Raw genomic sequence first — 26,128 nt, 5'->3', positions numbered from 1 at the left:
CCCGAAACGTCATCTATCCTTTTTCTCCAGAGATGCTGCCTGACCCGTTGAGTTATTCCAGCATTTTGTGCCTATAAGAGTCATACAGCGTGGAAACAGGCCCTTTGGCCCAACTTCCCCACACCGACCAACATGTCCCAGCTGCACTAGTCCCACCTGCCAGCGTTTGGACCATATCCCTCCGAACCTGTCCTATCCATGTACCTGTCTAACTGCTTCCTAAGTGTTGGGATAGTCCCAGCCTCAACTACCTCCTCTGGCAGCTCGTTCCATACGCCCACCACCCTTTATCTTTGGTATGAACCGGCATCTGTAGTTCTTTGTTTCTCCAAACCTTCTGCAACAGACATGAATGTTGCTTCTTGTGAAGTACGTCGTGTATGATCGAGCTTTCTTTTAGTCCCACAACACTAAGAAGGTCTTGATGTCTCTGGCCACCATCTCTCCTTGAACTTAACGGAAAAAAAAAAGTTTAATTGACTGTTCATCTCTTGGCTGCTTCTGAAATTATTCTGGCTGGGAAAAATCTTTCCTTCTGTTTGCAATAACTGAGATGGGACCAGTGAGGATGGCCAACTTTCTGTTCTCAATCACTGTCTACATTCTGTCTCCATAAACCAAATTAATATCAATCCACTTTAATCGGACAGAATTTTCCATATGTTGGGTTGTCTCCTGAAAGACTGGTGGAAAAGGCCACTGAAAATTGACTTAATTAAAGTGTGCGTTTTAAAGTTAGCGGACATTTTTGTCACCAAGGCTCCACATGGGTTGGAGTTGACAATAGGTGTTGTGTATCATTGGTAGACACAAAATACTGGAGTAACTCAGCGGGACAGGCAGCATGTCTGGAGAGAAGGAATGGATGACGATTTGTGTCAAGAGCCTTCAGCCTCAACCCGAAACATCACCCATTCCTTCTCTCCAAAGATGCTGCCTGTCCCGCTGAGTTACTCCAGCATTTTGTGTCTTATCTTCGGTTTAAACCAGCATCTGCAGTTCCTTCCGACACCCGTGGATCATTTGGTAAATTGTTTAATGAAGGAATTGGGCAGTTTTTTTTGCAATTTAGAAGGGCCAAAACTATTGAGCTTCAGTTTAGTTTATTGACACGTATACCGAGGTACAGTGAAAAGCCTTTGTTGCGTGCTAACCAGTCAGCGGAAAGACAATGCATGACTACAAGCGAGCCATTCATAGTGTATGTGATACATGATGGAGGGAATGATGTGAATAACGTTTACTGCAAGGTACTTAGTTACTGAACTCAATTTTTTTTTTTTTACGCCTTCAGACGACATGACTCCCGGGTGTGAAGATGTCAATGAGGGGCAAAAAAATGGTGCGGATGAAACCTACGAAACTGTAAATACATCGACTATCTCTGATGACAGCCTCCGGTTCTACATCAACATGAATGTAGAGCTGGAGCCAAATGCAGATGGTGAGTTGATGTTTATGTTCAGTTCAGAGATACAGCGTGGAAACAGGCTCTTCTTGCCCACCGAGTCTGCACCGACCAGCCATCTCCGCGCATTAACACTATCCTACGCGCACTGGGGACAATTTTACATTTGCACCAAGCAAATTAACCTACAAACCTGTACGTTTTTGGAGTGTGGGAGGAAACCGAAGAAAACGCACGCAGGTCACGGGGAAGAACGTACAAACTCCGTACTGACAGCGCCCGTCGTCGGGATCGAACCCGGGTCTACTGCTGCGCCACGGTGGCCACCCTAAGTGTCCGTTCCTTCCACAGATGCAGCCTGACCCTCTAGGTTCGTCCAGCACTTTCTGCTCTGCACAACCAATGTTGTGTTGACCTGTAGTCAGGATCGAACCTGGGTCTACGGCGCTGTAGGACAGTGGCTCTACTGCTGCGCCACCGTGCTTTTGGCTTGCAGCGTGTCTCTAACGTCTGCCCGCCTTTTGGTGACAGCGCTGCAAGGAAACTATATCGTGGGCGGCACGGTGGCGCAGCGGTAGGGTTGATGCCTTGCAGCGCCAGAAACCCGGGTTCGATCCTGATTACAGGTGCTGTCTGTACGGAGTTTGTATGTTCTCCCCGTGACCTGCATGGGTTTTATAGACAATAGACAATAGGTGCAGGAGGAGGCCATTCGGCCCTTCGAGCCAGCACCGCCATTCAATGTGCTCATGGCTGATCATTCTCAATCAGTACCCCGTTCCTGCCTTCTCCCCATACCCCATGACTCCGCTATCCTTAAGAGCTCCATCTAGCTCTCTCTTGAATGCATTCATGGAATTGGCCTCCACTGCCTTCTGAGGCAGAGAATTCCACAGATTCACAACTCTCTGACTGAAAACGTTTTTCCTCATCTCAGTTCTAAATGGCTTACCCCTTATTCTTAAACTGTGGCCCCTTGTTCTGGACTCCCCCAACATTGGGAACATGTTTCCTGCCTCTAACGTGTCCAACCCCTTAATAATCTTTCTCCGGGTGCTCTGGTTTCAACCCACACTCCAAAGACATACAGGTGTGTAGGTTAATTGCCTTTCGTACAATTGTAAATTGTCCCTGGTGTGTGTAGGATAGTTAGTGTGTGGGGAATCGTTGGTCGGCGTGGACTTGGTGGGCCGAAGGACCTGTCTCCGTGCTCTATATCTGAATGAAATTAAATTATATCATAGACGTTTGTAAATGGGGATGAGAGGCGAGGAGGTGGTTCTTTCGGGAGTTCTCCCAGCCAGTTGCTGTGTTTGCTCCTGATCTTCTGAGCGATCCCGCTCCCTGCATTGTGAATACTGTTACCTAGAAACATAGAAAATAGGTGGAGGAGTAGACCATTTGGCCTTTTGAGCCAGCACCGCCATTCAATATGATCATGGTTGATCATCCAGAATCAGTACCCCGTTCCTGCTTTCTCCCCATATCCCTTGATTCCGTTAGCCCTAAGAGTTCTATCTAACTCTCTCTTGGCCGACCCCTTATTCATAAACTGTGACCCCTGGTTCTGGACTCCCCCAACATGGGGAACATGTTTCCTGCATCTAGCCTGTCCAATTCCGTAAGAATTTTAATTGTCTCCATAAGATTCCCTATCATCCTTCTAAATTCCAGTGAATATAAGCCCAGTGAACCCATTCTTTCATCATATATCAGTCCCACCATCCTGGGAATTATTCAAGAGCGGCTGATTTTGTTTAAGAAGGAACTGCAGATGCTGGTTTAAACCGAAGATAGACACAAAAAGCTGGAGTAACTCAGCGGGACAGGCAGCATCCCTCGAGAGAAAGAATGGGTGATGTTTCGGGTCGAGACCCTTCTTCAAAGATTAGTGTTCAATGGTTCTTTTATTGTCGCGTGTGAAATGCTAACACAGTGAAATTCTTTTAAATTTAATTTAGTTTAGTTTTGAGATAGTGTGGAAACAGGCCCTTCGGCCCACTGAGTCCGCGCCGACCAGCGATCCCCACACACTAACACTATCCTACACACACTAGGGACAATTTACAATTTTACCAAGTCAATTAGCCTACACACCTAGAAACATAGAAACATAGAAACATAGACAATAGGTGCAGGAGGAGGCCATTCGGCCCTTCGAGCCAGCACCGCCATTCAATGTGATCATGGCTGATCATTCTCAATCAGTACCCCGTTCCTGCCTTCTCCCCATACCCCCTGACTGCTCGTCTTTGGAGTGTGGGAGGAAACCGGAGCACCCGGAGAAAACCGGGGAGAACAGGGTCACGGGGAGAACGGACAAACTCCGTACAGATGAGCAAGTTGGGAAACGCAAGATATATAGACGGTGATATGGATAGATAAAGAACAACGATTAGCATATCTTTCATTCGTTGTTCTTTATCTCTCCACATCACTGTCTTTTTCTCTCGTTTCCCTGATCCCTAACCAGTCTGAACAACTCGAAACATCACCCATTCCCTTCTCTCCAGAGATGCTGCCAGTCCCGCTGAGTTACTCCAGCTTTTTGTGTCTATCTTCGGCTGATTTTTGTTTGTTGAAAAGAGAAAGGGAATGTGGTTGATCACTGCTAATTGTGGCGCCCGGTATCCCACGGAGAGAGCTGTGCTTTGACAATAGTCCTCGTCTGAATGGGAGTAATTCTGTACACAATGGAGCTACGGTTTCCTGATATTGACTTCTGAAGGCTCTTTAAGTCCATGAACACAATGCTGGGCTGCAGTCTACATCAGATAGCTTATTTTAGACCTTCCTGATGTCAATGGGGACTGCATAGCGAGACACACTTTCCCCCCCCCCATGGAAGATTGTCTTTGTCGAGCGATTTGTTTTTACAAGGGACGTTCTAATCCGTGGCAAGACGTTTGAAAAATTTTGGCTTTAAAAAAAATATAGGAACGAGGAACTGCAGATGCTGGCTTACCAAAAAAAAAAAGACACAATGTGCCGGAGTAACTGAACGGGTCAGGCAGCTTCTCTGGAGAATAGACAATAGGTGCAGGAGGAGGCCATTCGGCCCTTCGAGCCAGCACCGCCATTCAATGTGATCATGGCTGATCATTCTCAATCAGTACCCCGTTCCTGCCTTCTCCCCATACCCCCTGACTCCGCTATCCGTAAGAGCTCTATCTAGCTCTCTCTTGAATGCATTCAGAGAATTGGCCTCCACTGCCTTCTGAGGCAGAGAATGGATGGGATAGGTGACGTATCGGGTCGGCATGAAGTAAGGTCCCGACCCGAAACATCACCTAAATCAGTGGATATTTTTAAGGCAGAGATAGACAGATTCTTGATTCGTACAGGTGTCAGAGGTTATGGGGAGAGGCAGGAGAATGCGGTTAGGAGAGAGAGATAGATCAGCCATGATTGAATGGCGGAGTAGACTTTATGGGCCGAATGGCCTAATTCTACTCCTATCACTCATGACATTATGACCTATCCATGTTCTCCAGTGATGCTGCCTGACCTGCTGAGTTATTCTCGCACTTTGTGGGGGTTTTTATATCGTTACTTTGGTTTGAAGGTGAAGGAAAGTCCAACTTAAATGCACAGATTGTTGTTAAAGCCATATTTTGACGCTCAGTGTTATGACTGACAAAGGACAGTTAAAGGAACGGGGGAACTGGTAGAGTTGTTGGCTCAAAGGGCCGAATGGCCTACTCCTGCACCTGTTGTCTATTATCTATTGCTTCACAGCGCCAGAGACCCGGGTCCTCTGGTGCGGTCTATGTGGAGTTTGCACATTCTCCCCGTGACCGTGTAAATCTCCTCCAGGTGCTCCAGTTTCCTCCCACGTTCCTAAGACATGTGAGTTTGGGGGTTCGTTGGCCTCTGTAAATTGCCCCTAGTGTGTAGGGAGTAGGAGAAAGTGGGATAGCATCGAACTAAGGTGAACGGAAGTTTGACATTCAGTGGGCTGAAGGGCCTGTTTCCATGCTGTATCTCTAAAACTAACCCCCCCCCCCCCCCTAAAATCTGGTGTGTATCTAATTGATGATGCAAGGCATGATGAGAAGGAGACAATCATGGCCCCATTGTTAAATACACTACCTTGGGCATAGTCATGCATTATGGAAACAGGCCTCGGTCTGAAGAAGGGTCTCGACCCGAAATGTCACCTATTCCTTTTCTCCAGAGATGCTGCCTGAGCTGCTGAGTTACTCCAGATTTTCGTGTCTTATCTTTGGTGGAAACGGGCCCTTCGGCCCACTGAGTCAGTGGCGACCACTTAATATACATTTACACTCATGCGGTCAGTCTGAAGAAGGGTTCTGACATGTAATATCATCTGCTCCACAGATGCAGCCTGACCCTCTCGGTTCTTCCAGCACTTTCTGTTCCACATTAACGTTGTGTTCATCCCATTTCGTTGTCTCTGCATTCCCGCCAACTTCCCTCCAGATTCTACCATTCAACTTCTAGTGGTCTCTTGGCCTGGAATGGAGGAGGTTTGGTGGATGTTGTCAAGCTGGAAAGGGTTACAGAGAAGATTTACGAGGATGTTGCCAGGACTCGTGGGTCTGAACTACAGGCATTGAGCAGGCTAGGACTCTCGAGCGCAGGGGGATGAGCAAGAACATTCGTGCTATTGAGGGAGTGCAGCGTAGGTTCACCAGGCTAATTCCAGGGATGGCGGGACTGACATATGATGAAAGAATGGATCGACTGGGCTTATATTCACTGGAATTTAGAAGGGTGAGAGGGGATCTTATAGAAACATATCAAATTCTTAAGGGATTGGACAGGCTAGATGCAGGGAAAATGTTCCCCATGTTGGGAGAGTCCAGAACCAGGGATCACAGTCTAAGAATAAGGGGTCGGCCATTTAGGACTGAGATGAGGAAATGCTTTTTCAGCCAGAGAGTTGTGAATCTGTGGAATTCTCTGCCACAGAAGGAAGTGGAGGCCATTTCACTGGATGTTTTCAAGCAAGGGATATGGGGAGAAAGCAGAAAGTAGTCAAGTTTCAATCCGGGTCTCTGGCACTGTAAGGCAGTTACTCTACCGCTGCACCACCATGCCACCCTGTTGGACACTAAACACCGATCAGCCAAAACATTATGACCACCTGCCTAATATGCTGTTGGTCCTCCGTGTGCAGCCCCATACGCAGCAGGGTGCGATGCACTGTGTATTGTGACACATTCCGCCCGTGACCACCATTAAAATTTTCTGTGACTTGTGCCACAGTAGACCTTCTGTCGGTTCGGACCAGACGGGATAGCCTTCATTGTCCTCGCGCATTGATGAGCCTCGGGCGCCCAACACCCTGTCGCCGGTTTGTGGTTTGTCCCTCCTCGGACCACTGTCGGTAGGTACTCACCACTGCTGACCGGGAGCACCCCACAAGCCTTGCCGTTTCAGAGATGCTCTGACCCAGTCGTCTGGCCATAACGATTTGGCCCTTGTCAAAGTCGCTCAGGTCTTTACTCCTGCCCATTTCTCCTGCATCCAACACATCAACTTCAAGAACTGACTGTTCACTTGCTGCCTAAAATATCCCACCCCTTGACAGGTGCCATTCAATGTAACAAGATAATCAATGTTATTCACTTCACATGTCAGTGGTCATAATGTTTTGGCTCATCAGTGTAGCTATTTTGCTGGTGCTTTATGTTTGTGATTCTTGAAAGCATTGTTTCTTCTTTGTTTTCCACAGAAAATGACAATGCTGGATGTGTCTTGCTGCATACATCCAGAAAGGTAAGATGATAAGATCATAAGTGATAGGAGTAGAATTAGCCCATTCGGCCCACCAAGTCTACTCTGCCATTCAATCATGGCTGATCTATCTCTCCCTCCTAACCCCATTCTCCTGCCTTCTCCCCTTAACATCCGACACCCGTACTAATCAAGAATCTATCAACCTCAGCCTTAAATATATCCACTGACGACCTCCACAGCCTTCTGTGGCAATGAATTGCACAGATTCACCTCTTCCACTTGATGTGAAGGGGATTTTCTTATTTTGGATTTGCCATTAATGGATCAGGGTTAGACCTGTCTTTTCGAAGAACAAGAGTGTTGGAGTAACTCAGCGGGTCGGGCAGCATCTCAGGAGAACGTGGATAGACAAAGCTTCTCGTTGGGATCCTTCCTTCGACTTGGTTAGACATTTCTTTTAGTTTAGTTCAGGGGCGGCACAGTGGTGTAACGGTAGAGACAGCTCCAAAGGTCAGGATTGAACTCGGATCAATGGTGCATTGACTACACTGCCATTGTGACAACTACATTATCTGCACATTGATTTTGTGGATGGTTCCTCTGTAAAAACAAGTCAATAAATAGTAAATAGGTGCAGGAGTAGGTCATTCGGCCCTTCGAGGCAGCACCGCCATTCACTGTGATCATGGCTGATCATCCACAATCAGTACCCCGTTCCTGCCTTCTCCCCATATCCCTTGACTCTGCTATCTTTAAGAGCTCAATCTAACTCTCTCTTGAGAGCTTCCAGAGAATTGGCCTCCACTGCCTTCTAAATCACATTGTTTCCTGCAGTATAGAAATGACTACACTTTGAATGTACTTAAGGGCTGTGAAATGCTTTGCAAAGCTCTGAAAGGAACCTAAAAGGCAAGCCTGGACTTGATGGGCCGAATGGCCTAATTCTGCTTGCAGGAGCAGACATTAGACTATTGTCTATTGTCTGCTCCTGCAACTGATGGACTGTTATATACAGAACTTTATTGTCATTCGGTACAAGTACCGAACAAAATTACAGCAGTCGCAAAACACAACAAAACACAACAAAGTACACAGGACACAGGACCCCAAGACAAACATCCATCACAGTGAGTCCAAACACCCCCTCACTGTGATGGAAGGCAACAAAACTTCCACTCTCTTCCCCCCACGCCCACGGACAGGCAACTCGACCCCTAACGAGGCGACTGACACGCACAGCCCCCGCGGCCGAGCCGCGCCGGGCACTGAAACGTCCCGCGGCTGAGCCGCGCCGGCGATGTTAAGTCCAGCGGCCGAGCCGCGCCGGGCGATGGAAGGCCCCGCGGCCGAGCCGCACCGAGCACTGAAACGTCCCGCGGCCGAGCCGCACCGGCGATGTTAAGTCCAGCGGCCGAGCCGTGCCGGGCGATGGAAGGCCCCGTGGCCAAGCCGCGCCGGCGATGTTAAGTCCAGCGGCCGAGCCGCGCCGGGCGATGGAAGGCCCCGCGGCCGAGCCGCACCGGCCGCTGCCAAGTCCCGTGGCCGAGCCGCGCCGGCGATGTTAAGTCCAGCGGCCAAGCCGGGCCGGGCGATGGAAGGCCCCGCGGCCGCGCCGGGCGCTGAACCGTTCCGCGGCCGCGCCGGGCGATGGAAGGCCCCGCGGCCGAGCCGCACCGAGCGCTGAGACGTCCTGCGGCCGTACCGGGCGATGGAAGGCCCCGCGGCTGAGCTGCGCCGGGCACTGTTAGGTCCCGCGGCCGAGCCGCGCCGGCGATGCTAAGTCCAGCGGCCGAGCCACGCCGGGCGATGGAAGGCCCCGCGGGCGATGGAAGGCAGGCCGAGCCATGCCGGGCGATGGAAGGCCCCGCGGGCGATGGAAGGCAGGCCGAGCTGCGCCCCAGGGAAGAGACCCAATAAAAGAAAGGTTTCCCCCACCCCTCCACCCCCCGCCCCACCCCGCCCCACCCCACCCCCCCCCCCCCACACATACACAGCCAAAAACAGAAACAAAAACCAACCCAACACCGACACACAAACAAAAAAAAAGGAAAAAATACAGACAGACTGCCAGAGAGCCGCAGCCGTTAGGCGCAGCCACACGTGATTTGGGCCAAATGGCCAGTTTGTGTGCAGTGAACTTTGTCACTCTGTGAATCCAAACCACAGGAGCCGTTGCAAGTACTGGGCTCCACAGGAAGGTAAGGTTAGGATAACAAGACACCCACAATAAATCCATCGCTCCATTTCAATTATAGTGATCGCTCACCATAATACTCCCTGTGGGAGAGATACGGATATAATGTCACGGCAAATGTGAAGAAGGCAATCTCTATCTGATCGAGCAACAACTTTATAAATAATGCATTAAGGATCAGAGGCGGTAAGGAATTGTGTTCCTTTAAGATTCAGGCATAGCTTTTGTTTCTTTTAGACAGAAGTCATTTAAAAGTAAATAGAGATAGAGATACAACAATTGGATAAACTTGACTGTTTCAGCAGTAGTTTTGGAATGAGAAATGGAGATCACGTTTCAGGCCTTTCAGAAGGATTGGACAATGTCATAAGTTCAAAAGTGATAAGAGCAGAATTTGGCCATTCGGCCCATCGAGTCTACTCCGCCATTCAATCGTGGCTGATCTATCTTTCCTTCGCAACCCCATTCTCCTGCCTTCTCCCCATAATCCCTGACACTCGTACTAATCCAGAGTATGTCACAGATGAACAGTTTATGGAGTTTCACTGGATGAATTTAAAAGAGAGTTAGATAGAGCTCTCGGGGCTAGCGGAATCAAGGGATATGGGGAGAAGGCAGGCACGGGTTACTGATTGTGGATGATCAGCCATGATCACAATGAATGGCGGTGCTGGCTCGATGGGCCCAGTGGCCTTCTCCTGCACCTATCTTCCACGTTTCTATGTTAAGTAGAGAGTGGGAGGGTAGAGAAGAGAACTCAGTGATGGGGAAAGTTAACGACTTTTAAGTTAAAGAGCGTAAGAGTCGGGAAGTCACCACACAGCTCGATAGGACTTTGGTTCGGTTGCATTTGGAGTGTCGAGGGCAGTTCTAGTCGCCCCATTCCAGGAAGGATGTGGAGACTTTGGAGAAGGTGCAGGAGGTTTAACCGAATGCTGAAGACAGACACAAAATGCTGGAGTAACTCCACGGGCAGCATCTAGGCAGCATTAGGGGCGGCATGGTGGCGCAGCGGTAGAGTTGCTGCCTTACAGTGAATGCAGCGCCGGAGACCCGGGTTCAATCCCGACTACAGGTGCTGCACTGTACGGAGTTTGTACGTTCTCCCCGCGACTTGCGTGGGTTTTCTCCGAGATCTTCGGTTTCCTCCCACACTCCAAAGACGTGCAGGTTTGTAGGTTAATTGGTTGGGCAAATGTAAAGATTGTCCCCAGTGGGTGTAGGATAGTGTTAATGTGCGGGGGTTGCTGGGCGGTGCGGACCCGGTGGGCCGAAGGGCCTGTTTCTGCGCAGTATCTCTAAATCTAAATCTTAAAAAGTCTAAATCTAAAAAAATCTCTGGAGAATAGGAATAGGTGATGTTTCGTGACCACGTGGGTTTTCTTTGGGTGCTCCGGTTTCCTCCAAAGATGTACAGGTTTGTAAATTAATTGGCTTTATTAAAAATGTAAGTTGTCCTTGGTGTGTGTAGGATAGTGTTAGTGTGCGGTGATGTCTGGTCGGCACAAACTTTTCACTGTACCTCGGTACACATGACACTAAACTAAACTAAACTAAAGTGAAACTGGAAAACTGGACCTGGTAGTCTGATGGGCCTGTTTCCGCCTATATCTCTAAACTAAACTAAAGTTCTGAATTAAAATGGGTCCTTTGGCCACTGAGTCCACGCTGCCCAACAACAATAGTCGTACCATTCACACTAGTTCTATGTAATTCATTGCGATTACAATTTCTCTGTGTGCATTAGTGACAATTTTACTGAGGCACAATTTTAGAATGTGGGAGGAAACCAGAAACCAAAATCCATGTGAGAACGTGCAAACTCCACACAGACAACACCCGAGGTCATAAGTCATAAGGTCATAAGTGATAGGAGTAGAATTAGGCCATTTGGTCCATCAAGTCCACTCCGCCATTCAATCATGGCTGATCTATCTCTCCCTCCTAACCCCATTCTCCTGTCTTCTCCCCATAACCTCTGACACCCGTACCAATCGATAATATATCTATCTCCGCCTTAAAAATATCCACTGACTTGGTCCCCACAGCCTTCTGTGGCAAATTCCACAGATTCACCACCCTCTGACTAAAGAAATTTCTCCTCCTCTCCTTCTTAGACAATAGACAATAGGTGCAGGAGTAGGCCATTCGGGCCTTCGAGCCAGCACCGCCATTCAATGTGATCATGGCTGATCATTCTCAATCAGTACCCCGTTCCTGCCTTCTCCCCATACCCCCTGACTCTGCTATCCTTAAGAGCTATATCTATTTCTCTTTTGAATGCATTCAGAGAATTGGCCTCCACTGCCTTCTGAGGCAGAGAATTCCACAGATTTACAACTCTCTGGCTGAAAAAGTTTTTCCTCATCTCCGTTCTAAATGGCCTACCCCTTATTCTTAAACTGTGGCCCCTGGTTCTGGACTCCCCCAACATTAGAATGCCCTTTAATTCTGAGTCTATGACCTCTAGTTTTAGACTCTCCCACTGGTGGAAACATCCTCTCCACATCCACTCTATCCAGGCCTTTCACTATTCTGTATGTTTCAATGAGGTCCCCCATCAGGACTGAACCCGGGTCTCCAGCACTGTGAGGCAGCAGTTTGACCACCACTGTTGACCTCAAGTGAGGCCAGAGAGTCAAGTGGATAGAGAGGTCACTGGGGAACCCTATGTGTGTTCCATTCCATTCCACACACTGGGGACAATATGCAGAGACCTATTAAACTGCAAACCTGTACCGACAAACCTGAAATTTAGTTTAGTTTAGAAATACAGTGCGGAAACAGGCAGTTTGGTCCGCCGAGTCCACTCCAAACAGCAACCTCTGCACCCTTACCCAACACACACTTGGGACAATTTACAATTGTACCAAGCCAATTAACCTATAAACCTACACGTCTTTGGAGTGTGGGAGGAAACCGGAGCACCCGGAGAAAACCCACGCGGTCAAGTCAAGTCAAGTCAATTTTATTTGTATAGCACATTTAAAAACAACCCACATTGACCAAAGTGCTGTACATCTGATTAGGTACTAAGGAAAAAAATGAAACATACAGTAGCACGCAAACAGTTCACAGCGCCTCCTCAATGAGCCTCAAACGCTAGGGAGTAGAAATAGGGGGTCAGGGGGAGAACGTACAAACTCCGTACAGACAGCACCCGTAGTCAGGATCGAACCTGGGTCCCTGGGGCTGTAAGGCAGTAACTCTACCGCTGCGCCGCCGTGCCGACCTGATTGGAGTTGTAGTCAATGCACCAATGATCCGAATTCAATCCTGATCATTGGAGCTGCCTCTACCACTACGCCACTGTGCCGCTCCTGAACTAAACTAAAAGATATTTTTAAGGCGGAGATAGATATATTATCGATTAGTACGGGTGTCAGAGGTTATGGGGAGAAGGCAGGAGAATGGGGTTAGGAGGGAGAGATAGATCAGCCATGATTGAATGCCGGAGTAGACTTTGATTTTGGCCCCTTGTCCCCCTGTCAGCCATTTGTAGAAACAGATTCATTCATCATGTTCTTTCTCCACGGATCCACAGTCTGTTTCCGTTTCACATACATGCCTTGTTCTCTTCAGCTTGAAGGGGTGCCAGGCTTCCCCCCTCTCGTATCAGGCAAGAGGTGCAAAAGTGTGGAAACGCACACCTCCAGATTCAGGGGCAGTCTCTTCCCAGCTGTTATCAGGCAACTGAACCGTCCCACCACAAACTGGACAGCGGTCCTGACCTCCACATCAACCTCATTGGAGGCCTTCAGGCTATCTTTAATCGGAATTTACTGGACCTCACCTTGCTATGAACATTGTACCCTTTATCCTGTATCTGTACATTGTGGATGGCTTGATTGGAATCATGTGCATTCTTTCCGCTGACTGGATTGCACACAACAAAAAAGCTTTTCACTGTACCTCGTTACAAGTGACAATAATAGATAAAAAGGGTGTCGAAAGATTTACGAGGATGTTGCCAGGACTTGAGGGTCTGAGCGACAGGGAGAGGTTGAGCAGGCTGAGACTCTATTCCCTGGAGCGCAGGAGGATGAGGTGTATACAATCAGAGAGGAATAGATCGGGTAGACGTTCAGAGTCTCTTGCCCCCAGAGTGGGGGAATCGAGAACAAGGGGGCACAGGGTAAAAGTGAAGGGGGAAAGATTTTTGGGGAATCTGAGGGGTAACTTTTTCATACAAAGGGTGATGGGTGAATGGAACGAGCTGCCAGAGGAGGTAGTGAAGCAGGAACTATCGCAACATTTAAGAAGCAATTAGACGGGTACATAGATAGGACAGGTTTGGAGGGATATGGGTCAAATGCAGGTAGGTAGGACGTATAGATGGCACATGTTGGGCGGTGTGGGCAAGTTGGGCCGAAGGGCCCGTTTCCACACTGTATCACTCTATGGTTTTGGGAAAGCTCCATCCAAGACCGCAAGAAATTGCAGAGAATTGTGGACGCAGCCCAGACCATCACACAATCCAACCTCCCTTCCATTAGGAAGTAGCGTCTCGACCCTAAACATCACCCTTCCTTCTCTCCAGAGATTCTGCCTGTCCCGCTGAGTTACTCCAGCATGTTGTGTCCATCTCCCGTCCATTGACTCCGTTTATACTTCACGCTGCCTCAGCGAGACCACCAGCACAATCAATGACGAGTCGCACCCCGGCCACTCCCTCTTCTCCCCTCTCCTATCGGGCAAAAGGTATGGAAGTGTGAAAATACACACCTCCAGATTCAGGGACAGCTTCTTCCCAGCTGTTATCAGGCAACTGAACCATCCTACCGCAAACAGGGAGCGATCCTGAACAACTATCTACCTCATTGGAGATCCTCGGACTATCTTTGATCAGTCTTTATTGGACTTCATCATGCACCAAACGTTATTCCCTTATCGTGTTACACCCTTTATCCAGTATCTGTACACTGGATGTCTATATTGTAACCATGTATTGTCTTTCCACTGACTGGATAGCGCGCAACAAAAAAGCTTTTCACTGTACCTCGGTTCAAGTGACAATAGTAAACTAAAGTAATCCTACACCCTGCATGGAAGCAATCACCCTGTTTTCTTCTTCCCCCCACCCCCCCCATCCCCTTCTCTTTGCCAATTCTCCTCAAGCAATGTCACCTCCCCTGATTCCTGACCCCCTGGCTGTTGGCACCGTTAGTGTTTGAGGTTTGGACAGGCGTGCGACATTCTTTTGGACTCGAAACCCAGATCGTGTGCTCCATGCTGGGATAAATGTCTGGAACCATTGCTGGTGGCTCTGGGGCAGGGGGAAGACAGCATCTTGCACACAGCTGCTGGAGTTTGTTTTTAAGCGATACACCGCGGAAACAGGCCCTTCGGCCCGTCGAGTCCACGCCAACCAGCGATGCCCCGCACATTAACGCTGTCCTACACACAATTGGGACAATTTACATTTATACCAAGCCAGTTAACCGACAAACCTGTACGTATTTGGAGTGTGGGAGGAAACCGAAGATCTCGGAGAAAACCCACGCAGGTCACGGGGAGAACGTACAAACTGCGTGTAGACAGCATCCGTAGTCAGGATGGAACCCGGGTCTCTGGCGCTGCAAGCGCTGTAATGCGGCAACTCTACCGCCCTCGCCACTGTGCCGCCCTGTGTTGGCCTTCGATGTATTTAGTTGTCGCATTTAGTTGTCCCGTTCCATCTGCTGTTGTCACCAGAGATTAGAGATTACGATAACGATTATTAAGAAACTAAACCGGAGCTAAATTTGGCAAACTGAAGGATTAGAAAAATGTAAAGAAAATGGGTGGCGCAGCGGTAGAGTTGCTGCCTTAGAGCGCCAGAGACCCGGGTTCAATCCTCACTACGGGTGCTGTCTGTACGGAGTTTGTACGTTCTCCCCCGTGACCTGCGTGGGTTTTCTCCGGGTGCTCCTGTTTCCCCCCCACACTTCAATCACCTACAAGTTTGTAGGTTAATTGGCTTCGGTGAAGATTATAAATTGTCCCCAGTGTGGAGAATCGGGTTAGTGTGCAGGGTACAAACTCCGTACAGACAGCACCCCTAGTCGGGATCGAACCTGGGTCTCGGGCGCTGTGAGGCAGCAGCTCTACCGCTGTGCTGCCGTGCTATTCTGTGTTCTAACGTGGATTTGACGGCTTTTTATTGAGCAGGCAGTGAAGAAAGCGAATGGTATGTTGGCATTCATAGTGAGGGGATTTGAGTATAGGAGCAGGGAGGTTCTGTTGGAGTTGTACAGGGCATTGGTGAGACCACACCTGGAGTATTGCGTACAGTTTTAGTCACTTAATCTGAGGAAATACATTCTTGCCATAGAGGGAGTGCAGAGAAGGTTCACCAGATTGATTCCTGGGATGGCAGGACTTTCATATGAAGAAAGACTGGATAGACTCGGCTTGTACTCGCTGGAATTTAGAAGATTGAGGGGGGATCTTATAGAAACGTACAAAATTCTTAAGGGGTTGGACAGGCTAGATGCGGGAAGATTGTTCCCGATGTTGGGGAAGTCCAGAACAAGGGGTCACAGTTTAAGGATAAGGGGGGAAGTCTTTTAGGACCGAGATGAGAAAGTTTTTTTTCACACAGAGAGTGGTAAATCTGTGGAATTCTCTGCCACAGAAGGTAGTTGAGGCCAGTTCATTGGCTATATTTAAGAGGGAGTTAGATGTGGCCCTTGTGGCTAAAGGGATCAGGGGGTATGGAGAGAAGGCAGGTACGGGATACTGAGTTGGATGATCAGCCATGATCATATTGAATGGCAGTGCAGGCTCGAAGTTTCTATGTTTCTATGTCCGTGTTCTGTTTTAATTCTTGCAGTACCTGAAGTTGAAGAACTTTGAGGAAGAGGTGCGGGCGCACAAGGACCTGGACAGGTTCCTGGCGGGGGCGGGAATCCTGCTGGACGTGTCGGCGCTGTCCCTGGATGACGTTCTACGGGAGATGGTCAAGCACATCACGAAGGAGTCCGAGAACACGGAGCCCATTTCCAACTTGGACGAAGTCATGGGCGGCCTATTCACTGATTGCAGGACGTCTCGGGAGGGCAGTGGCAATGGTAATTGAGCTTGCTTGCACAGCGTGAAGCTTTGCTTCTCAACAAAGACTCCTGTGCCAGCTCTTACTCTGTCTAGGGGGGGCCCAGTGACGCAGCCAGTAGAGTTGCTGCCTCGCAGCGCCAGAGACCCGGCGTTTGATCCTGATCCCGGGTGCTGCCTGTGTGGAGTTTGCACCTTCTCCCTGCGACCGCGTGGGTTTTCTCCGGGTGCTCCAGTTTCCGTCCGCATCCCAAAAAAGACGTGCGGGTTTGTACGTTAATTGGTCACGTAAATTGCGCCTCGTGTGTAGGTTTCATCCCACGCTCCAAAGACGTACAGGTTTCTAGGCTAAATGGCTCGGAAAGAATTGTCCCTAGTGTGTGTAGGATAGTGCTAGTGTTTGGGGATCGCTGGTCGGTGTCGACTCAGTGGGCAAGGGGCCTTTTTCCGCGCTGTATGTCTAAGCTAAGCTAAATTTCCCACTGCCTCACGAAAGACCGGACCTGAGACCTTTGACTCCCATCTATACTTCACACCGCCTCACAAAAGCAGCAAACATAATTAAAAGGATTGGTCATTCCCCCTTCTCACCAGACTGAGCAACATCATCTTCCCCTCTTTTATCATGCTTCTGGGCAGCTCTTCCACTCTTCAGGGTAATGTCCCATGTATCTCTGCTCCACTGCGGACATTAGCCTTTAACTACGCGACTGCTGCACTACTCTGGTGCAGGGAACAATCTTCTCATGAGTTCCAGGAGCGGAATTAGGCCATTCAATAGACAATAGGTGCAGGAGGAGGCCATTCGGCCTTTCGAGCCAGCACCGCCATTCAATGTGATCATGGCTGATCATTCTCAATCAGTACCCCGTTCCTGCCTTCTCCCCATACCCCCTGACTCCGCTATCCTTAAGAGCTCTATCCAGCTCTCTCTTGAATGCATTCAGAGAATTGGCCTCCACTGCCTTCTGAGGCAGAGAATTCCACAGATTCACAACTCTCTGACTGAAAAGTGTTTCCTCATCTCAGCTCTAAATGGCCTACCCCTTATTCTTAAACTGTGGCCCCTTGTTCTGGACTCCCCCAACATTCGGCCCATCAAGTCTACTCCACCATTCAATCATGGCTGATCCATTTTTTTTTCTCAACCCCATTCTCCTGCCTTCTCCCCATAACCCCTGACACCCTGTAGTAATCAAAAATCTGTCTTATCTCCACCGTAAAAATATCCACATCAATGCCTCCACAGCATTCTGTGGCAATGAATTCCAGCGATTCACCCTTCGGACTAAAGAAATCCCTCCTCATCTCCTTTCTCAGGGTAAAAGAATTCTCAGCATTGTAGTGAAACAGTTCCATAGACAAGGTCCATATTTGCAAAGGGTTAGAGGTGAATTGGACAATGCTCTCGCTGATGGAAGGACTGTTCAGAAACCTAATAGCGGAGGGGAAGAGTCTGTTCCTGAGTCTGGCGGTGTGCGATTTCAAGCCTCTGTAACTTCTACCCGACGTTAGGACAGGGAGAAGGAGGGATGAGCAGCGTGGAACACTTGGAGATGCAGAGTGGAAATGGGCCCTTTGGCCCATCGAGTGCGATCTCACCATCTCACCACCTGTACACGGGGTTCAAGGTCATAGAAACATAGAAAATAGGTGCAGGAGGAGGCCATTCGGCCCTTCGAGCCAGCACCGCCAAGGTCATCCCACTTTTGCCTTCTGCACACGAGGGACTATTTACAGAAACCAATCATCCTACAAATCTTGCATGTCTTTAGAATGTGGGAGGTTATTAGAACACCTAGAGAAAACCCACCCGGTCACAGGGAGGACAGGAGGAGGCCATTCGGCCCTTCGAGCCAGCACCGCCATTCAATGTGATCATGGCTGATCCTTCTCAATCAGTACCCCGTTCCTGCCTTCTCCCCATACCCCCTGACTCCGCTATCCTTAAGAGCTCTATCTAGCTCGTAGAAGAACGTATCTAGAACATACAAACTCCGTACAGACAGCACCCATGGTCAGGATCAAACTCTGATCTCTGGTGCTGTGAGGCAGCAGTCCTACCTGCTGCGTCCCTGTGCCGCCCTCGAGTCTGTCACCATGTTGTTGGCTGCCTTTTGGAGGCAGCGTGAAGTGTGATGGATTTAATGGTGGGAAGTCTGGACTGAAAGTTGGAGAGCAGGGCTAGGCAATGGTTTGAGTCGTGCCTCTTCTTCATGGACAGAGTGTTATTTCCAGAGAGTTGTGAATTTGTGGAATTCTCTGCCACAGAAGGCAGTGGAGGCCAATTCACTGGATGAATTTAAAAGAGAGTTAGATAGAGCTCTGGGGGCTAGTGGAATGGAGGGATATGGGGAGAAGGCAGGCACGGGTTATTGATTGTGGATGATCAGCCATGATCCCAATGGTCCCAATGAATGGCAGTGCTGGCTCAAAGGGCCAAATGGCCTCCTGCACCTATTTTCCATGTTTCTGTTTCTAAATGTCTAGGAAGGAATTGCAGATGCTGGTTTAAACCCTTGGTCTCCTAATTTAAGGAAGGATATCCTTGTAATTGAGGCAGTGCAGCGTAGGTTCACGAGATTGATCCCTGGGATGGCGGGACATATGAGGACTGACATATGAGGAAAGATTGGAAAGACTGGACTTGTATTCACTGGAGTTTAGAAGGGTGAGAGGGGATCTTATAGAGACATATAAAATTATAAAAGGACTGGACAAGCTAGATGCAGGAAAAATGTTGCCAATGTTGGGCGAGTCCAGAACCAGGGGACACAGTCTTAGAATAAAGGGGAGGCCATTTAAAACTGAGGTGAGAAAAAACTTTCACCCAGAGATTTGTGGAATTCTCTGCCACAGAGGGCAGTGGAAGCCAAATCACTGGATGGATTTAAGAGAGAGTTAGATAGAGCTCTAGGGGCTAGTGGAATCAGGGGATATGGGGAGAAGGCAGGCACGGGGTATTGATTGGGGACGATCGAAGGGCCGAATGGCCTCCTCCTGCACCTATTTTCTATGTTTCTATGTGAACCGAAGATAGACACACAATGCTGGAGTAGCTCATTGGGACAGGCAGCATCTCTGGAGAGTAGGAATGGGTGAGGTTTCGGTCAATCTGAAGAAGGGTCTCGACCTGAAACGTACCCATTCCTTCTCTCCAGAGATGCTGCCTGTCCTGTTGAGTTACTGAGCTTTTTGTGTCTATCTTATTGTAAATGAAATGGGTGACTCTGGAGGACAGTGAGCAATTAGGAAGTAGAATGGAACGGAAGCCTTCTTTGGATCTGGAGAGGATGCTTCCACTGGCAAGAGAATCTAGGGCCTGCGGTCATAGTCTGAGAAATAAAAGTTGTTCCTTTAAGAAGGAGATGAGCAGGAATTTCTTCAGTCAGAGGCTGGTGAATCTGTGGAATTCATTGCCACAGAAGGCTGTGGAGGCCAAGTCAATATGAATATTTTTAAGGCAGAGATAGATAGATAGATTCTTGATTAGTACGGGTGTCAGGGGTTATGAGGAGAAGGCCCGGTAGCGCAGCGGTAGAGTTGCTGCTTTACAGCGAATGCAGCGCCGGAGACTCAGGTTCGATCCTGACTACGGGTGCTGCACTGTAAGGAGTTTGTACGTTCTCCCCGTGACCTGCGTGGGTTTTCTCCGAGATCTTCGGTTTCCTCCCACACTCCAAAGACGTACAGGTATGTAGGTTAATTGACTGGGTAAATGTAAAAATTGTCCCTAGTGGGTGTAGGATAGTGTTAATGTACGGGGATCACTGGGCGGCACGGACTTGGAGGGCCGAAAAGGCCTGTTTCCGGCTGTATATATATGATATGATATGATGATAAGGCAGGCGAATGGGGTTGAGAGGGAAAGATAGATCAGCCATGATTGAATGGCGGAGTAGACTTGATGGGCCGAATGGCCTAATTCTGCTCCTATCACTTATGAAGTTGTGAACAAATGGGACAGAGAGTACAAGTAAGGACAATGTGGCTGGACGGCATTGAGACCACATCTGGAGTACTGTCAGCAGTTTTAGTCTCCTTATTGAAGGAGCAAAATATCTGAGTTGGCAGAGTTGCGAGCACTTTGGCAAGGTCGATGCTTGTGGTGACGGTGGTGACTTTTGATGGAAGATTAAGCAGGTTGGGTCTGTGCTCCTTGGAGTTTAGTAGAACAAGAAATGATATTGAACCACTTCAGCCAAGAACAGGGGAATCGAGAACCAGAGGGCATAGGTTTTCAGTTTAGTTTAAGCAAAAGGCAGTGGAGGCCAATTCTCTGAATGCATTCAAGAGAGAGCTAGATAGAGCTCTTAAGGATAGCGGAGTCAGGGGTTATGGGGAGAAGGCAGGAACGGGGTACTGATTGAGAATGATCAGCCATGATCACATTGAATGGCGGTAGTGGCTCGAAGGGCCGAATGGCCTCCTCCTGCACCTATTGTCTATTGAGTACTGAGGATATGGGAGAGGGAATTGGGACTAGCTTAGAGATGGGGCATCTTGGACAAGTTGGGCTGGAGGGCCCGGCCGTTTCTATGCTGTACGACTCGAAGCCAAAAAAAGCTAAAAACTTTCTGGTTTTATTTTGGGGAGTGGGGTTAGGAACTCTGGTTTCTAACCAAAGCAGACTTTGAGGTTTTGTTAAGAGAAGGGAGAATATGCCAAACAGATGGCTGTGCTTAATGCCAACATTGTTCCTGAAAAATAAAATCTAAATGTAAAAAATATTTACCTAATAAGTGTATCCATATGTGAACCAACAGCAAGAGAAACTGGAATAGCCACCGATTTAACAAAGCCTTGGGCAGATACAAGAAACTGCACCTTGGGGTACACATCACCACTGGGCCAATAATCAGTGGTGGGCGAGCAGCACCAAGATAGGAATCTCGACTTGTCTCAAGATATTAAATGAAACAAGTCTATCTCAATCAGCCCGAGCAGATCATCAAATGTAACCATCAATCCACGCTACAACACGGGTGGCAGAGCTGGTAGAGCCACTGCCTCAAGGCACCACAGGCCCCTGGTTCGATCCGGACCTCGGCTGCTGCCTGTGTGGAGTTTGCACGTTCTCCCCGTGACCCGCGCGGGTTTGCTCCCGCTTCCTCCCGCGTCTCAAAGACGCGCGGGTTTGCAGGTTAATTGGCCTCTGTAAATCGCCCCGCGTGGATCGGGGGTGGATGGGAAAGTGGGATGGCATATAACTATGGGTGGCACGGTGGCGCAGCGGTAGAGTTGCTGCCTTACAGCGCCGGAGACACGGGTTCGATCCTGACTACGGGTGCGGTCTGTACGGAGTTTGCACGTTCTCTCCATGAGAATGATCAGCCATGATCACATTGAATGGCGGTAGTGGCTCGAAGGGCCGAATGGCCTCCTCCTGCACCTATTGTCTATTGAATACCGAGGTACAGTGAAAAGCTTTTGTTGCGAGCTAACCAGTCTGCAAAAAGACACTACATGATTACATCGAGCAATTTACAGGGTATAGATACGTGATAAGGAAGGAACATTTAGTGCAAGGTAAAGCCAGCAAAGTCCATTCAAGGATAGTCCGAGGGTCACCAAAGAGGTGGATAGGAGTTCAGCACTGCTCTCTGGTTGTGGTAGGATGATTCAGTTTAAGATGAGGGGGGGGGAAAGATTTAATAGGAACCTGAGGGGTAACTTTTTCACGCAAAGGGTGGTGGATGTATGGAACGAGCTGCCGGAGGAGGTAGTTGAGGCAGGTACTTTTGCAACATTTAAGAAATGGGTACATGGATAGGACAGGTTTTGAGGGATATGGACCAAATGCAGGCATGTGGGTGTATTGTAGATGGAGCAAGTTGGGCCAAAGGGCCTGCTTCCACACTGTATCACTGTATGAGATTCCAAGGGGTTTGACACGTGTGGAATTTAGAACTAGGAGGTGTACAATTCCCAGAATGGCGGGACTGTCACATGTTGAAAGACTGGAGCGACTAGGCTTGTATCCACTGGAATTTAGAAGGATGAGAGGGGATCTTATCGAAACGTACAAGATTATTAAGGGGTTGGACACGTTAGAGGCAGGAAACATGTTCCCAACGTTGGGGGAGTCCAGAACCAGGGGCCACAGTTTAAGAATAAGGGAAGGAGAGGGTGCTGCAACAATGCAGGCGAGGTTTGGGCCCAACGGGTCCACTTGGTCTAGTTTTATTTAAAAATTCCTTTTCTTGCCGGCTCCGTTTAATTTAGTTTATTATTGTCACATGTACTGAGTGAGGTACAGTGAAAAGCTTTTTTGTTGCGTGCTATCTAGTTAGTGAAAAGGCGATACATGATTACAATCGGGCTGTCCACAGTGCACAGATATAGGGTAAAGGGAATAATGTTTGGTGCAAGGTAAAGTCGGATTAGAGATAATAGACAATAGGTGCAGGAGGAGGCCATTCGGCCCTTCGAGCCAGCACCACCATTCAATGTGATCATGGCTGATCATTCTCAATCAGTACCCCGTTCCTGCCTTCTCCCCATACCCCCTGACTCCGCTATCCTTAAGAGCTCTATCTAGCTCTCTCTTGAATGCATTCAGAGAATTGGCCTCCACTGCCTTCTGAGCCAGTGAATTCCACAGATTTACAACTCTCTGACTGAAAAAGTTTTTCCTCATCTCCGTTCTAAATGGCCTACCCCTTATTCTTAAACTGTGGCCCCTGGTTCTGGACTCCCCCAACATTGGGAACATGTTTCCTGCCTCTAACGTGTCCAACCCCTTAATAATCTTATATGTTTCGATAAGATCCCCTCTCATCCTTCTAAATTCCTTCTAAAGCCAAGCCGCTCCAGTCTTTCAACATATGACAGTCCCGCCATTCCGGGAATTAACCTAGTAAACCTACGCTGCACGTCCTCAATAGCAAGAATATCCTTCCTCAAATTTGGAGACCAAAACTGCACACAGTACTCCAGGTGCGGTCTTGAGATAGTCCGAGGCTCTCCGATGAGTTAAATAGTGAACAGATGCTACCTTCAGGAGAGTGGTGAGTGGATTCAGGTCTTTATAACACATTTACAGAATGAAGGTGCATTGCTTTTCAGCGGGTCAGGTAGCATCTCTGGAGAAAAAAGATAGGTGATGTTTCAGGATGGGATCCTTCTTCAGATGGTCTCGACCCGAAGCGTCACCCATTCCTTTTCTCCAGAGATGCTGCCTGTCCCGCTGAGCTACTCCAGCTTTTTTTGACTATCTGCGAAATGTGGAAGCCAATTTGGTGATTGCTAACTCCTTGGAAACAAAACAGGCAGCCCCCACTATTCTCTCTACATCACCATCTATACCTCTCGTTTCCCTTTCCCCTGACTCTCAGTCTGAAAAAGGGTCTCGACCCAAAGCGTCACCTGTTCCTTTTCTCCCGAGATGCTGCCTGACCCGCTGAGTTACTCCAGCTATTTGCATCTATCTTTGGTTTAAACCAGCATCCTACCCACTGTTGCTCTGATCTCCTTTGGTCTCCTAATTTGACGAAGGACATTTCGATTTATTCACAAAATGCTGGAGTAACTCAGCAGGTCAGGCAGCATCTCGGGAGAGAAGGAATGGGTGACGTTTCGGGTCGAGACCCTTCTTCAGACTGAAGAAGGGTCTCGACCCGAAACGTCACCCATTCCTTCTCTCCCGAGATGCTGCCTGACCTGCTGAGTTACTCCAGCATTTTGTGAATAAATCGATTTGTACCAGCATCTGCAGTTATTTTCTTATACATATTGACAAAGGACATTCTTGCTATTGAGGCAGTGCAGCGTAGGTTCACGAGGTTAATCCCCGGGAAGGTGGGACTGCCTGTCATATGAGGAAAGATTGGAAAGACTGGGCTTGTATTCACTGGAATTTAGAAGGATGAGAGGGGATCTTATGGAAACGTATAAAATTATAAAAGGCCTGGACAAGCAAGATGCAGGAAAAATGTTCCCAATGTTGGGGGAGTCCAGAACCAGGGGCCACAGTCTAAGAATAAAAGGGAGGCTATTTAAAACTGGGGTGAGAAAAAAAGTTGTGAACTTGTGGAATTCTTTGCCACAGAAGGCAGTGGAGGCCAATTCACTGGATGAATTTAAAAGAGAGTTAGATAGAGCTCGAGGGGCTAGTGGAATCAAGGGATATGGGGTGAAGGCAGGCATGGGTTACTGATTGTGGATGATCAGGCATGATTACAATGAATGGCGGTGCTGGCTCGAAGGGCCAAATGGCCTCCTGCACCTATTTTCTATGTATCTATGATCAATACTCATCTCCAAATGACATTACGTTTTTGATGGATGAAAAGCTTTTTTGTTTTGGATTGTCAGTTCGTTCTCTTGCAGATTGGTTCCAGTGTTTCCTCGAAACATGAAAGGACAATTTTTAACTAGGTGTGAAGGGCCAGGAGGGCAGGCTGGTTTGGGATGGTAATTCTTCTCTGTGTGATCTGGCCAGGGCTGAAAGATCACTGAAGTAGCAGCTGCACTGAAGATGGAAGGATGCCATCGAGCTGGAAAGAGTGCAGAGAGGTTTTACTGGGACGTTGCCAGGACTCGAGGGGCTGAGCTATAGGGAGAAGTGGGGCAGGCTGGGACTTTATTCGATACGATACGATAGAATTTTATTTATCCTAGGAGGGACATTGATCTGGAGCACTTGAGGCTGAGCGGTGATCATATAGGTACACAAGATCATGAGGGGAACAGATTGGGTGAATGCACAGTATTTTACCCAGATTAGGGGAATGAAGAACCTGAGGAAAAGGTGTGAAAGATTTATCCAACTGACAATCCAAAACAAAAAGCTTTTCATCCATCAAAAAGATTTAATAGGAACCTAAGGGGCAACATTTTTAGAGGATAGTGGGTATATGGAACGGGCTGCCAAAGGAGGCAGGAACTATGGCGACATTTAAAGAACATTTTGATAGGTACATAGTTATTCCAGGATTTTGCGTCTATCTTCGGTGTAAACCAGCATCTGCAGTTCATTCCTACACACCAACGACGTGCAGGTTTACAAGTCAAAGAAGGCCAATAGTCACGTAGCAAGAAAAATAATTAATCGTTTTGTTTTTAGTTTAGAGTTACAGCACGGAAACAGGCCCTTCGGCCCACCGAGACCACCCTCAACTCCCTCCCTCCCTCCCTCCCTCCCTCCCTCCCTCCCTAGGAGATAGATTTAAACTTTAAAATGTGAATAACTTTAAAAATATAACACCAATATCAATGAAACTTCTTCCATTAGAACCAAAGGGATGACGGTGAGTAAGGTGGGCCTAAAATTGTCGCGCTATTGTGTACTGTTTTGTCTGTAGTTCAGGAACAAACAAATGGGAGTTTTAGTATATAGATGGGCTAAACACAGGAAGAGATTCAAGATTCAAGATAGCTTTATTTGTCATCCAAAAAAACGATTTATTTTGACGAAATTCAGTCACCCACAGTCCAACAATAAAAGCATTAAATTAGGCAGATTACACAATAAAGCATTAAAATAGGCAAATTACACAACCCCAAAACCACACAAAAAAAGAAACATCCATCACAGTGAGTCTCCTCCAGTCCTCTCCTCACTGTGATGGAAGGCCACAATGTCTTTTCCCTTCCCCTGCCGTCTTCTCCCACGGTCAGGTTGTTGTGGTTGCAGGCTAGTGCAGCTGGGGCACCTTGGTCGGCATGGACGTGTTGGGCTTCATTACCCGATGATGTAACAGAATGTGTCGGGGGTACTGCCAGATCTGTGGAGGTTTATGATGTGTTGTGCTATGAAAATAATTTTTTTTTTTTTTTTTTTGCTT

At 48.3% G+C, this 26,128-nt stretch overlaps 1 protein-coding gene across 6 annotated transcripts in view; it reads left to right on the top strand.

The window, feature by feature from the left end:
- Positions 1–26,128, top strand: part of slc4a11 (solute carrier family 4 member 11) — a 144,147-nt gene that overhangs the window by 48,945 nt on the left and 69,074 nt on the right. For 4 of the 6 annotated variants that reach the window (XM_078408790.1, XM_078408798.1, XM_078408781.1 and 1 more), the window contains 3 exons: positions 1,295–1,444; positions 7,110–7,153; positions 16,123–16,360. In XM_078408790.1, the coding sequence (XP_078264916.1) occupies positions 1,295–1,444; positions 7,110–7,153; positions 16,123–16,360 (432 nt within the window). The remainder of the gene's footprint in view (positions 1–1,294; positions 1,445–7,109; positions 7,154–16,122; positions 16,361–26,128) is intronic. The other 2 variants (XM_078408815.1, XM_078408824.1) reach the window with 2 other exon arrangements.

The sequence above is a fragment of the Rhinoraja longicauda genome, chromosome 1 (assembly GCF_053455715.1).
Source record: "Rhinoraja longicauda isolate Sanriku21f chromosome 1, sRhiLon1.1, whole genome shotgun sequence".
NCBI classification, from domain to species: Eukaryota; Metazoa; Chordata; class Chondrichthyes; order Rajiformes; family Arhynchobatidae; genus Rhinoraja; species Rhinoraja longicauda.
Note: the sequence above shows the minus strand (reverse complement) of the source record. Positions and strands in the feature narration are given on the sequence as shown.